This window comes from Hipposideros armiger, unplaced genomic scaffold, assembly GCF_001890085.2.
Source record: "Hipposideros armiger isolate ML-2016 unplaced genomic scaffold, ASM189008v1 scaffold_6, whole genome shotgun sequence".
Classification (NCBI taxonomy): Eukaryota; Metazoa; Chordata; class Mammalia; order Chiroptera; family Hipposideridae; genus Hipposideros; species Hipposideros armiger.
Window position 1 is genome coordinate 3,181,553 of NW_017731356.1, and position 14,919 is coordinate 3,196,471.

At 43.1% G+C, this 14,919-nt stretch overlaps 2 protein-coding genes across 5 annotated transcripts in view; both read left to right on the forward strand.

The window, feature by feature from the left end:
- Positions 1-2,550, forward strand: part of FMO1 (flavin containing dimethylaniline monoxygenase 1) — a 20,266-nt gene extending 17,716 nt beyond the window's left edge. Inside the window, exon 8 of the mRNA XM_019647852.1 lies at positions 644-2,550. Coding sequence (XP_019503397.1) covers positions 644-986 — 343 coding nt within the window. The 3' untranslated portion in view covers positions 987-2,550. The remainder of the gene's footprint in view (positions 1-643) is intronic.
- A 2,555-nt stretch (positions 2,551-5,105) lies between these two features.
- LOC109385502 (dimethylaniline monooxygenase [N-oxide-forming] 4-like) overlaps positions 5,106-14,919 on the forward strand; it is a 29,674-nt gene continuing 19,860 nt past the window's right edge. The window contains exons 1-5 of one of the 4 annotated variants that reach the window (XM_019647868.1): positions 5,108-5,435; positions 6,839-6,982; positions 9,373-9,512; positions 11,593-11,781; positions 12,748-12,910. In XM_019647868.1, coding sequence (XP_019503413.1) covers positions 9,381-9,512; positions 11,593-11,781; positions 12,748-12,910 — 484 coding nt within the window. In that variant the 5' untranslated portion in view covers positions 5,108-5,435; positions 6,839-6,982; positions 9,373-9,380. Of the gene's footprint in view, positions 5,436-6,838; positions 6,983-9,372; positions 9,513-11,592; positions 11,782-12,747; positions 12,911-14,919 lie in introns of all 4 variants that reach the window. The other 3 variants (XM_019647879.1, XM_019647859.1, XM_019647887.1) reach the window with 3 other exon arrangements.

The window sequence follows — 14,919 nt, forward strand, 5'->3', positions numbered from 1 at the left end:
TCCCAAGAAAAGAAACTTTTATTACTTCTTTCATTCATATAGACTTCCAGACTTAAGTGTTGCTCTATCCTCATGCACATTCCCAAAACAATAAAAGCATTTTGGATGTCTCTTTTTCATCCTCAACCTGGAATATGATTGGATGTCCGTTATGGAATGATAGTATAACAGAGAAAATTAATTAGAACTACACAATATAAAAGCTTCTTTTCACATAAGTCAATCGAAGATTTTAGGGTCTAATACCAGCATTACAGGGAATTCCACTCTATTAATTTTTGTGGCTTTTTATATTACACAAATATAGCAATAATTGAGTTTTAGAAAGATTTAGGAATCGCAAAATTATGTAAAATATATTTTTTCTAGAAACTGCTGATCATTTGATGAAAGAACTAATACTAGAGGCATTGAGAGAATTTGGAGAACCACATTTACAGAGCATCTTTTCAAGGAACCCATCTTGTCTTAAAATACTACAGTGAGACCATTAGACAGCTATGGGCGTGGAGGGAAGAATACAGAAAACCATTCCAAATTTTGCAACATACTTGTTTGCTTTTAGCAATTTCACTTGTTCTGAGGTTATTGTTATTTTATCTTTTTGTTCTTCCCTTTTATCCCCAACCTTCCTTTTATAAAGGTTTGGCTTCTGTTACTGCAAAGCTTTACAATCAGATTATATCACGTACATAGATGAACTCCTGACTTCTATCAATGCAAAACCCAACCTGCTCTCCATGTTCCTGACGGATCCACGCCTGGCTTTGACCATCTTCTTCGGCCCGTGCACACCATACCAGTTCCGCTTGACTGGCCCGGGGAGATGGGACGGAGCCAGAAATGCCATCTTGACCCAGTGGGACCGAATGCTCAAGGTCACCAAAACTCGAATCGTCAAAGAATCCCCATCTCCCTTTGCAAGTGTACTTCAACTCTTTAGCTTTCTGGCTTTGCTTGGGGCCATTTTCCTGATCTTCCTATAAATAAAAGATGACCTAAATGCCTTGTCAGATGCATAGAGTAGATTCCCCTGCCTGTCTTTGAATCTCTGCCAAACACTAGTGATGGTAGCTGAGTTTCTTGCTATTGAAAGCTCTGTCTTCGTTGGGAAGGCTGACCAACTTAACCAATGAGAGAAGTCAGACAAGGACGTGTCCATTGATTTGTCCAAAGTAACAGAGCTATTAAGTGGCTGAGGCAGGACATACATCTCCAGAAAATACTTCCAGGGCTTTGAATCCACCTGTGATTTCCAGTGTTCAGATACTTCAGAGGTCTTAATAGTGACATCATAAAAGTCATATGACAAGAATGGCACTCCATGAGAATACCTGTACTCTGCCTAGGAGTGTATGTCAACCTGCCTTCTGGGACTTGGCGGTCTTTTCCTTATGTACACCACTGTGTTTCTGAATCTCCACATAAATCCTTCTCCCTGTTTCTCCCTCCAACTTCGTCTGTGACCGTGACCACACTGGGCCTACTCCATGGCCACCATGTAGAATAGACTCCATAGAAAGAATGGGTCCTCATGCCTACTCTTAAAATTATTCCATAAATCACTCTGAGAAACAGTATTTTTTTTTCACCCATTCACTAAAAAATTAATTTAGTGAGGTCCCAGAATTCTAGTAAAAGAGGAAACATATGAAACACTGGCCTCTTGCACGCATCCTTTAAATCAGGGCTTCTGAGGCATTTCATCTGCAAGAGTGATTTGACATTCTTTCTAGTGTATACAAACAGTGGCCCCTGCGAGGCCCATTTTAAGTCAAGATGTCTGTCTTCGTACATTTCAAGGCTCTGGATCTTTCAACGTGCCCCCCACTATGAGGGAGGCACTTAGAGAACTGAGCCCAGTGTGGAAAGCTCTGCCACTTAGTAGTCCCATGAGCTGGAGCAGGTCATTCACTTTTCCTAAGCGTCACTTCTCCTTTCTAGAACATAGGAGTTAACGTACACCCTACTTCATGAGGGCGTCATAAGGAGTAAATGGTGCGACCTACATAAAATGCTTAACTTAAGTTCTGATACGTGTTTACTGACAGCTATTACTACCATCATTACCAAAGCTGTCTGCCTATCTTACTGCTTGCTTTATTTTATTTTTTCAGAGCCATAGACCTAGCTCCTCATTGGACATTCCCAGCAGAATATGTCATGGGCTTCTCAAACGCAGAGGTTAAACAAAATTAACCTCATTATCTTTTCCAACATTCTCCCTCTCACTCCCTGATATCATCCTCCTTACCCCCTGTAGGGAAAATATATATTATATATTTCAATAAATGATTATACAGAACTGTGCAATTTAAAAATAAGCGGCACTCAATAAAATTTGTTTTCTTCTTTCATAGTCAAATGAATGAATACATGAAAACATAAATAAATAAATAAGCATTGTTCACAGTGCAGCCTTGGGGCTATCTGATTTTGAATCTATGGAAGCTATTTTAAAATTCTGTAAATTATAGACAACAGCAATGTAAAATAACTCTTGCGTATAGACGTGTAAATTACATCCAATAAAGGTTCAGTTGGCTTCTGTCCCCCGCTGTGGAGACCACTGATTTCGCCTCGGTTTGCATATTCATGTCAACATCCCTGATCTATAAACATGTGCCCCTTTGAACTGGTTGGTAATATATCTTACCCATTCCCCGCTTTAATAACAAGTCATACAAAAGTTTTTTAACTGTGTTCCATTTATATTTTTGCATGAGAGTCATGATTTTGCTTCCTTTGAAAAGTGACCTTTTAACACCTCTCTCCAGGAATAACAGCACTATAATTCATCCATAGTTTTCCACTAAAACACAGGTCACCTTGACCCGCTGACCCTCAGACCTCATGTCTCACAGTCAACAAGTCCTGCTAAGTGTATTTCTAGTGCAGAGCAGGGATCGTGTGGAAATGTGTGCAAAAGTGCGAGCCATGGTGACAGACAGGCCAGTGGGACTCCCACCCACTTTGCTGAACAACCTGGGGCAAGTTATGGCTTCAGTTCCTTTATCTGTAAAGCATGGCAATACCACTTTAGCATCGTCATGAGGAGAGATAAATGAAGATGATGCATATGAAGCATTTAGCCCAATGTCTAGCATACAGTAGGAGCCCCCCTAAAGGTAGCCATTATTATCTCACAGACTGGTCTATTCCTACCATCCCTACTAGGGTCCTCACTCCCTAGCTCAGGCCCATCTCATTCTTGTCTAGGTCACTGGCCCCATACTCCCCCCACCCCGGTATGATTTGAGGGTGCTGCCATTCCCTGTAGCGGTCATAGTAAGAGGAGATACATAAGAGCTTCTTGGGTTCTCCCGACTCCAGTGCCCCCTCAATCACTGCTTCCCAATGTAGGACGTTTCACGTGGAGGCTGTCGACAATTGAGAAAAACAACAGCCTTCAGGGTTGTGCTGTCCTGTATAAAACAAAATACATTGTTTTTAAATAGTCTACCTTCAGAGCCTTTTGATTTAAAGAAAAAAAAATAGCCTTCCCTTCGTCCTTTCTCTGCCAAAAAGAACTTGATTAGGCATTTTAAAGTAGACCCCAAAAGTTCAAGCCAAAAGGGAAAAGATGAGATGATGAGCTTGTGTCAACAGGATAACATTTTCCTAAGGAATATGAGTTATACCGTTTAACTATGCAATGTTTTTATTTCCGACATCTGTGTTCAGGGAAGTGCAAGCAGCCTTTGAAAAGAGTGGGCCTGTGATTTGAGTGACAGATTAGCAAGCAGAGACGGAGCAAGTCCAGCGTGTGGTGGGGGGAGGAAGTTAAACCCAAACGTCAGCAAAGGAGAACACGTGTCACCGAAAAGCTCTTCTGTAAAAGCTCCTCTATCGCGTCCAGACAAACAAGGAGTCAACAGGAGACATTCCAGGGCATTACAGGAGGAGGGTGGGGACTGTGGGACGAAAATGTTATCAAATGCACTTGGGGGCAATTTGGCAGTATTTACCAAAATTTTAAATGCATAGATCTTTTGACACAGCAATTATATGTACATCTTAGAATCTGTCCCACAGAGATTGTCATGTGTACCAAGATACGTACACAAAGATGCTTTGTTGCACTGTTTGTAATAGTCGATGAAATAAAGGGGGGAGGGATACACTGGTGTTCGTTAATGAACCTGTTCTTTCAACTTCTCTGTTGGCTTGATAGTTTCCAAAAGAAAAATTAATTTTCTGCCAACAGGAGATTTCAAATAAAACTCCAGATTTCCGGTTTCTACTGAAAAGAGCCTAAAACCTTGCCATATTGGGCCCGTGCTCTCAAATAGCACCATTTCGCGGAACCTTAGACACCGGCTTCTTACCTGGCCCCTGGCCCTCCTTTGTGTTCGACCTTCCCGACCCCTCTGATCATTTGTATTTGTGCTCCTGGTCTAGAAACTGTTCAGTGAACCAAAGATGGTCTTTTATAAAATGGTCTCTTCCTTCCTCTACAACTAGACTGAAGAACAAAAGGACAGCAACTTGTCTGTTCCCCTTCCCCCGATTCCCCAGTGCTGTTCCCCTCCCCTAATTCCCCAATAAAAATCTTTAAAAAATAAAATTTAAAAAAAAAAGGTCTCTTCCAAGTAGTTGATGGAAAAGGAAAGAAGAAAAAAAAAAGATGGTGCCTATTTAGTAGTCTATCGTCGCCACTGCTTCTATACTTGTTCCTCTTCTTGTGCCCTAGGTGAATATGTGAAACTAATTTCATGGTTTCTCAGATGCATTTTACCAGCTCCCTCTGCTGACACTTCCCGAAAGAATGAAACTGCTTAAACTCATTGTAAGTTTTGAATTTTAATCACACTTCTGGGTTCAGATAGCTCTGGACGTAGAAGAACTTGAGGGTTTGATAGTCACCTAAATTTCTTTCTCCTTTGGACAGCTCCTACGACGACCATTCAAGAGACTAATACGACACGAGCCAGGGTTTACTAAGCAGACCCCTTGTTTCACAGAGGGCTGTGCTTTTGGGGTGACTTGGCGCCCTCTAAAGGCTACAAGGAGAAGAGCAGCCGGTTACCACCTGCTTCCCTTTAAGTTTTGGGCTTGGCTAGAACTGTGACGTTGAGGAGGGTGGGGGGAAAGGGCAAAAGTCGTTGGTGGCTTTCGAATCCGAAAGCCCTATTCTAACTTGTTCTTAAACCCTCCCTTGCAATCACGGAAGTATCAAGCTTGTGTTCTACACAACTTTTTTTTACCCTCAATAAGTATTCTTTCTGCTGTCACCAGCGTAACTGGAAAGACGAATGGTTTTTGTTTTAAACTAAGAGAATTTTGATCCAAGTCAGCATTTCTTTATTTTTCTCTTAAAACAGAGCGTTCGAGTTTCAAGTTTCATGTTTGGTTTGGTTTTTAAAGACAAACGCTATTTTTGGCTATTGGCTTTGAGAAATAATTTGTCAGAGTATCTGCTCTATGCTAACAAGGTAAGTGTCCCGGATTTTTTTTTGTAATGGGGAAATGTTTCTAGAAGCTGCTTTTGCAGAGCCTGACTAGTCTGCGTGGTGAGTGCATTCCTTAAGAATTAATATGATTCTGTTCTTCAGGCGCCTCTGGATTCGGGTTAAAGCAACAGAATTAAGGAGAAAGTCGGGAAATAAAGGGACCTTGTAAGGAAAAGTCAGGTTTCAGGGAGAAACCACCCGAAAGGAAAGTGTCCGTGAGAATAACAGAATCATGGGACTTGCTATAATTCTAGGCTCACCTCTGAGTGTCATGATATGGATGAGACTGGGAAACACAAAACAACTCCACAATGGTTACAATAGGAAATCCGACAACAAAGTAAGAGCATTGGTGGGGTGAGCATAAGAAATATAAACAGGTCAACCTCAAACAAATCACCATCAATTACATGATGTGCAAATCACTCAAGCCTCTTTGGGTCTCAAAACTGATTCCTACATTTTCTGGTCAGGTATGGAATGGACTTCTCCATGTTGTTCCGAAGTCCAATTCAATAGTTCAGGATTCATATCTACCAAGGAGCTAAACGCAAGCCACCTTTCAGCTTCCGAGCGCCCTTATGCTCACAGCACACTTTACAGTTTACAGAGAGAATGCGCACACCTCCTCTCCCCGCAACCCTTCAAGCCTGCAGTATTCTCCTCTCCCTTTCAACTCACAACTATTTTTGGAACCCATTACTTGGCATTCAGACATAAAAAATAGTTCTTTCAAGCTGGGAGGGAACAAAGAGAAAACTACCAGAACCCTCTGTTTTACAAATGTGAGAATGATGTCACAGGCAAATCAAGAATTTTGTCCAAGTTTATTTGTCCAGCCGGTTAGAGGCAGAAGCAGGGTTAGAACTCAGATCTCCCAATTTCCAGGTCACTCACTCACTCCCCTTAGTGACTTCAAGCTTTTTTTTTTTTTTTAATGGCTGCCTCCACTCAGAAATTCATTATCTGCAACTCTGGCATAATTTCAAAAGGTGCAAATTCCTAATTTGTTTTTGCTGTCTCTGAGTCAATCTGTCAAGGACACAGTGTTCTTGCCCAAGAAAGACAAGCCTCCACCATGTATCTAACTAGGTCCCCAGGAATAGCCAAACAGCCCAAGGGTGTCTGCAGGCAGTTGTACCCAGAGCACGCTGCCATGATAGGACATACCACATGATCGCCTAGGTGTCGGCCTCTCTCCATCTGATGGCAACTCCTTGAGGAAAGGATTTAATCATCTTTGAGGCCCCCACACTTGGCTCAAGAGGTAGCCAGTTGAATGAATTTGCATCTGTTGAATGACTTTGCTGCCAGTCTATTCACTACAGCACCTTTTGAACTTTTCCAGTTCCATTAACCATGTCTTATCTGCCGTTATTGCAAAGACAGAGCATAGTCCAGATCTGCCAACTCCAGGCCTCTCTCTGCTTAGTAGTCAAGAGATTGCAGTGTTCTTCCTGGTGGAGGTCATTTATTTCTGATCAGAAGCTGTCTAGACCTCCTGCTTCTCAACTCCAAAGACTCCACAGGTGCGTCTGTCCGCGTGTTTCCAAACTTGTTGATACATTTTATCTGCGTGAGCTGTCTTTTCTAGGGAAAAGGAATTAGGGTGGTAGGGGGCGAACAATTTGGTAAAAATTTGGTGCTAGGTACTTGCATGTAAGTAATGTGACTTTGTTGAAAACAATCCCACAATGTGAGTGTTTTTTCTTATTATAAATCTTAAGGTGTTTAGGTAGGTCGTTCGGGGTAACATGGCGCAGAGACAGAGATCGAGCCCGGTTCTGCCGCCTCCCACATCTATTCCCGTTGCAGCCCACCTAGCTCCCCCACATCAGTGGAGACTCCAAAATCAACCAAAAGTCTAAGGGGAAGAAGTATAAATGTTCCTACATGTAATGAAGCCAGGTATGAATGCCTCATCCTTACAAAGGGCAGGATGGCAAGTAAGACTTAGAAGGAGGCAACAAGTGAGATCCACATGGCAAGTGCCTGGATCTACTTCAGAACCAGGTTCATCCGAGAGGGCCAAGTGCTTGGCAGTCTTCCTCTGGCCTCTGTGAGAGCAAATCCACTTTGTTTCTGTGAATGGGGGTGCTGATCTGACTAGGAAGCCAGCTGCACAGCCATAGGAACAAACTCCACCCAGCCTGTCCCAGCACACCCAGCAAGCCTGAACACAGGCTCAGTAACGGGAATCACAGGCCACCTCAGGCTCTCAGACCGACAAGATGTATACACCCAGGCCTCACATCAGAGATCCAGTCACCCCAGACTCGGCCTCTTATTAGCAGCGTGGCCTTAAGTTGCGTCAAATGATAATGCTTTGTGTTCTGGTGCTTTTTTTTTTTTTTTACTGGTGCTCAGGACTCTTAAATATTTTTTCTCTTGACAAATTGATGGTCACCCATTAGGAGAGGGGTTGGGCAAAAAAGGTGAAGGGATTAAGAAATACAAATTGCCAGTTATAAAAACAGTCATGGGGATGTAAAGTACAGTACAGGGAATATCATCAATAATATTGCAATAACTGTGTATGGTGTCAGATGGGTACTAGACTTATCGGGGTGATCCACTCCGTAAGGTATATATTGGGTTGTCGGAAAAGTCATGACATATTTTTTCTATGTTTTTCATTGCAAAGATGCATCATGACTTTTCCAACAAATGAATAAATGTCTAATCACTATGATGTACACCTAAAACGAATATAATATTGTTTGTCAACTGTAATTGGAAAATAAATTAATTTTAAAAATAAATATTCTCTCTTGGTTCCCCAAGGAAAATACCACTATGGTAAGTGGCATGACACTACAGAAGTTATGTAAGGGTTATTATACAACAAGATCGCTCCTCACAAAGTGCCACGTCTTCAAGGGCAAAGTCAAATCAGTTGCATGTATCTTATGAAACAAGTACTTTGAGGTCTCAACTACTCTTCCTGTGATTTTTTTTTTTTTGCACTAGTTAAGGGGGTTGAGGGAAAGGCAGTGCTTGCACCTCAGTCTACCTGACATGTCAAGGGCCTCAGCATGACAGAAACCTGGTTTTCTGGAATGAACTAAATGGTTAGGCCATCGGATCCAAGCCAAAGCTACAGTGGTGTTTGCAAAATCCCAAGTTGCAAAATCAGGAACTGGTCATAAACCTCCATGACACTTCCTCCAGCCTGTCCTGAGAAGCACAGGAGTCCCCATTGCCATAGGACCTCATCTGGGACTCTAGAATGTTCCATATGACTTCCCTTGGGAACTTTGTTCTGGATCATGGTCAGCCAATGCTGCCTCTGTGCAAGTTTAAGAACTCCCTCCTCCTCCCCCCCACAACTCCCAATTCATGTAACATCTTTGCTGCATGGCTGGAGGTGGTCCATGACTAGCTATTCTTTAGGACTCTAGATGCTTTGCATAAAAACTAACAGTTTTGCTGACTGCAGTTCCTAGGGTTCAGGGAGGCCAGGTGATAAAGCAAAGGACCCCTGGCATACTGAGAGGGCTCTAAAGTCCCAAGGGGATCAATGTCCTGTCAACAGTAGCTAATAATAAGAGCTAAATTTAATTGAGCACTTACTATGTAACAGACACACTTCTACAACGCTTCCAGCATATACTCATTCATTTAATTTCATAACAAATATTTAAAGTAGGTATTTTTTTTTCCATCCCCATGGTACTGATGAGAAAACTAAGGCACAGAGAAGATAAACAGTTCATCACATTCATCCTATTAATAAGTGAACCCAGGACTTAACCCAAAAGTCTAATTGCAGAGCCCTACTTTTAACCAAAACGTGATTCTGCCTGAGCTCAGAGATGAAAGGAGGGTATTTCTATCACCACAAAAGTTGAGTTCTGTGACAAGGGCTGCCTTCCAGCCTTGCCACATAAAGAAGCTTTGCTCGACCTTCTTCTAACAGAGCAGACCATGGTCAAGCGCGTGGCCGTGATTGGAGCCGGTGTGAGTGGCCTGTCCTCCCTCAAATGCTGCTTGGATGAGGACCTAGAGCCCACCTGCTTTGAGAGAAGTAATGACATCGGAGGGCTATGGAAGTTCACTGTGAGTAGCTCATACCCTCCCACCCCCATCCGTTGTAACCTGGCTGTGTGCTCTGTCACTCCTCAGGCATGGTGGCCTCAGCCTACCTTGGTGATCACAGAGGGGAGCAGCTCACTGCAACCACACACACTGGTGCCATGCTAACACAGTGCAGATGCAGTGGCAGGGCAGAGGCTGGGACAGTGGGAAGAGTTATGTCTGATACACAAATACGGGCTTGAAAGTTATGACGATGTCTGGCCCATGGACAGAACAAAACAAAGTAGTGGAGTGTCACATTGGGTAAGCTGAATGACACTGGTGAATACAGAGCAGATAACACTTTAGGAAGGAAGGAAGTTGGCATCAGGGGGTGGAGCCCCTGCCCCCAGGCCTTGTTCAGGTCTTTGGGAAGACAATTGGCAAGGGTGAGGCAAGAACCCTGACCTCGAAAGAAATAATCAGAACGAGAAGCACCCAGGCACTGACCAGTCCTTCTTTGGAATGGAATGTGCAGCCCAGGGGTTATGCTCAGGACGAGGTCAGCCATTAGGAGACCTGAGCATCAGGAACTGGGGCTGGATGTGGCTGCCACCACCTGCCTCTGGCCAGGTTGGCCCCGTTACTGGGAGTAGGAGGGTCTCCGGTGGGGACAGAAGGGGGGCCTGCCTCACTGGTGGGTTATAAGGTGTGAGAAGATGGGAGGCCCAAGCACTAATTGCTTCAGGGTGGAGAGAAAAGCAACATTCAGTGAGAGCTCAAAGTGAGGGAGGGCTCTTCAGACTGGTCTGAATGAGGGAAGACTGCATGGAGGAGGTGGCATTTGCCAGTCGTTGATGGATAGAAGAAAACAGAATAAACAAGTGTGTGTAAGCAGGGATGGTCACAACCTTAGGAGTACAGGTACCAGGAAAGATGTTTCTTCAGGTGTCTGTGAGCCTCATCAAGCACCAGTGTCAACGTGGAAACAGAGGGTTGGGTCTGCTTTATGTGCCTTCTGCTATTTGACCCCACAATTTGTTTGGTTTCCTTCTCCTAGTCTAAAGTAACATGGATTCATTTTAGAATATTGAATTAAACAAAAGGAACAATACAAATTAAATATAAAATCAATACCCATGGGTCGGCACTATTAAAATTTCTATGTAATTTCTTCCAGTCATCTATATGCTATTTTTTTTTCAAAAATACAACTTTCTATGAATTTTCATTCATTCAACAAGTGCTTTTCATGTCCCTCTACCAGGATACAATGAGGAACAATATTGGCAGGGACCCCGCCTTCCTTACAGTTTGCAAAGCAGTGCAATCGTGCTGTGATAGAAGTACAGGGTGCTATGGGGCCACAACAGCCACCTCACGCTCATCTGTTGGGTCAGGGATGGCTTCTTAGAGAAAGTAATGACTCAGAAATTGATTTGGAGGAGACATTAGAGGTTAGCTTTAGCCACAAGAAGTTCATCAGTGCCTTTACATAGCTCTTTGTGTTTGTTTTGATTTTTGAATGATGGAGATTGAGACAACAACATGCAGAGCAGTCCTTGAGGAAACAGAGGCTGCCAGGACGTGGGGGCTCTTTCATGAAGCTTGAGACTGCACAGAGAGACTCAGTCTTGGACGGGGACTTAGGTTGAAAGGGGGTTTGTTCTATTTTTAAAATTAGAGTCTTCAGGATTTCAGCAGCTGGTGGGAAAGAGCCAAGGAAGAGAGAGTGTTTTGGAAATATACATAGACAATCACTAGGCAAGTCAGTGAGTTGTTCTTGGGGCAAAGGAAGAGGGGTGGAGGATTAACCACGGCGAGGGGAGAAGGAAAAGATAAGCAGAGAGACCATGGGCCCCACGTTCACGGAATCGTTGAAGGGCAGGGTTAGTCTTGGAGAGCCCTGTTCAATTTTGTTAGCTTCTTTGTAGTTTCAGAAAGATACGGCATCTAATCATTCGAATCCCAGCAGTGATTTCTGATAACTGTCGCATGGGGACCCGACGCTACGTTCTCCTGCAACTCTTTGGAAGGACAAGTGGAACCCTGACTGCTGAAGGTCTCTCTCCTCTTCCTCTCATCTCCCCCACTCGTGAAGTTAACTATACTCTCCCTACAGGAAAGTTCCAGAGATGGGATGACCAGGGTCTACAAGTCCTTAGTGACAAATGTCAGCAAAGAAATGTCATGTTACAGTGACTTCCCCTTCCAAGAAGATTATCCCAATTACATGAACCAAGAAAAATTTTGGAACTATCTCCAAGAATTCGCTGAGCACTTTGGTCTTCTGAAATACATTCGGTTCAGGGTAAGACACCTTGAACACCTTGGGTTACGGAAGATTAAGGCGCTGGGGCTGGCCCATTCTGCAATCCAATGGAAACAGGATGATGAAACAAACTTCCTGATTCCATCAACTCTCTGAATAAGGCGAATCATAAAGATTCCTCATTGTCCTGCAGCTAACCTTTTTCTCAGATAAATCACTAACATACGGAATTTCCTGATTCCTCCTCTAAATCCAAACTCTCTTTCAGCATGGAATTTAGAATTTTTTCAAGAGAAAGGAAAAAAATAAATTTTGTTCATGAACCCCATTGGGAAGAAATGACTAGAAGTCTGAACCACAGACATAAGCACGGGTCAAAACTCATTTTCCTAAATTTTTCCAGTGCATCCACTATTGGAATTCATTTCCTTCTCACCGGGAGTACAAACAGAACGTTTCTTCCTTCCCATGAAGGCCTTCAGATGTTTGGGGTCCTAGTCTATAGGACCACTTTTGAGACGTTGCCCACGTTTCTTAACTTCTCTAGGGAAAAGATAAGCCAATGTTAACAGAACCCCTATCACGAGGCAGACTTGGCCCTCTCGAAATACCAAACATGGTTACCATACCCATCCTTACATGAGGTCCCAAGGTGATTGCTAAAAAGCAAGTACCATATTTCTCCATGTATAAGATACACCCTTTTTCGAAAAATTTGGGGTCTAAAAACTGGGTGCGTCTTATACGGTGGTTGTAGATTTCAAATGCCATAGATGGAACTGAGGACGAGGCGATATATGAAGACAGTGATTCGTCATCAGACACAGATGAGGACAAGCTAATGGTTGGAAGTTTTGACAGTGATGAGGAGTTGTACGAATTATGTGATGAATAAAACTTGAGTCCAATAACTTTATGTAATACATTTTTTTTCCAAATTTCAGGCCCCAAAATTAAGGTGTGTCTCATACATGGGGAAATACGGTATTTGTCTTTTGTTTTCAGACCACAGTGTGCAGCATAACGAAGCGTCCAGACTTTTCCGAAACTGGTCGGTGGGATGTTGTCACAGAGACAGAGGGGAAGCAGGAAACAGCTGTCTTTGATGCTGTCATGGTTTGCACTGGACATCTCCTGAGTCCCCGTCTACCTCTGGAGTCCTTTCCTGGTGAGTCATTTCTACCTGAGACCACCCTACTCTTCCAGCTTCTTCTAGAAGAACAATTATTCATCTGTAATTGGAAACACTTTCTAATGATTGCAGACAACTTTATGTTCACCCTCAGAAATAATATGTACAAAATAACTTGGAAAAGTATAAAGCACAATATAAGTGTCAGGTCTTATTATTTACTTGTTCATATAAATGCTGCAGTTATTTAAGCTTCATCGTGTCTGATTCAAGTTCAATGACCACGCAAGGCTCAAAACTACCAGATCAGTCGTGAAAAAGAACAGGCTTTCAATTTTGTCATTGAATTACAGGTTATCTGAATCAGAAATGACCTGTAATTCAGTAATTAAAAGGAAGTGAAAGCTTAAGGAAACTTGACAGATTTCTCTTTTTTTTTTTTAAGAAGCATACCTGAAATTATACATCCAAAGGAATAGTTTCACCACAATAATAATCCATAAATCCCTGACGCCTGGCAAGCAGCCCAAAGGCGTTTTAGAAATTCCCTTTTGGAAAAGCTTTTGACTCCAACAGCATGCTCTTTTTAATATATGCACAATTGGGAAATCTCCATCTTTTGAGGTCAAATGAGAATTTCTAATATGTAGTGAAGCTACTCTCCTTCTGTCACTTCTAGGTGGCTCTAACGGCTACTAAGTGAAGTATTGAAACTGCTCCTTAAAGAATTGAAAGAACTTTTAAGGAAGGGCGTGAAGAATGAAACTTGCAAACCCTGGCCAATAAAAAAAAATCAAATATAGATCTTCTAAATGTAATCTCAGATTAAAATATCGTATTCAAAAAAATAAAAAAAAATATTAGGGACCAAGTGAAAATTCACTACATGCTTTTGCAAAGAAGCAATATTGTAAATGGTAGCTCGGCTTCAGGCTTGCCGCTTAGCTGGGGGCTAAGTACACAAGCTCGCTGAAGTGGTATTTAAACAGCACTAACCCGACCTTTAACCAGCACTCAAGGAATATTTAACCAGCACTTATAATAGCATGTCTGTGGGCAATGTGTTACAAGCGTCAAACAACTAAGACCTTGGTATCATGGTGTCTTGTCAGGTTTGGGACGGCGTACCCTTCCCCCTCCGCTCCTTCCAGTTCACTTAGACTGTGACAAGAAGGCCGTCGGGAAAGACAGATCAAGGGCCGAGCGGCGAGGACCCCTGTGGCAGTCTCAAGTGTACAAACTGGCACAGTCGGTCCCCAAGGAAAGGGACTGGATAGACACACACTAGAATAGCAAGGTAGTTTCACATCATTTGGAGAGCAAACATGTCTACATACCTCAGTGACCTCTGGGGGAAAAAATGATTGTCATAGAAATATTGGGGTGCCCCTCTCTTTTGCCCTAAAACACAGATTATGGAGAAGAGGGACAGATAGAAGATAGTACAGACTTCAGAGATTGCTCCCAAGGAGGTCTTGGTTTGTGACGAGACTTTAGAAGGATCTGTTAACAGGGGGACACCAGGACAGAGAGCCCCAACCTCCTTTCTGCTCGCAGGGTGAGGTATGTTGGTGAGTGGATATGATGTAAGTTTTCTGGGGAGCCCCCTGGTCTGCTACAGTTCCCTCGGGGCAATGTCCCTTGATGGGTGGCATTTAGCACAATGGTTCTGAACAAAGTTCTGGAGTCCCACCGCCTGGACCAAATCCTGGCACTAGTTTCATGAACTTAACCCTTGTAAGCCTCAGCAAAGTGGAAATATGAGCTCCCATCTCCCAGAGCAGCAATAAGGATGAAATGAGATCATCCATGTAAAACAGCCTACAGAGCACATAGTGAGCGCTTTATAAATATTAGCCACTGCTGCTAGGAATGGCGGCCTGCTATCAACTATTATCCCCCTGCAGAGAATTGTTCAGAAGGCCCTGTTTCCTGAGAGTCACGTGATTCCTCCAGACTGAGACATGTTTATTCCTCGCAGTAAAGTCACAACTCTGGCCTCCACAGCCTCTCCGCCTCGGAGTGGGGACCCCTCTCATATCCCA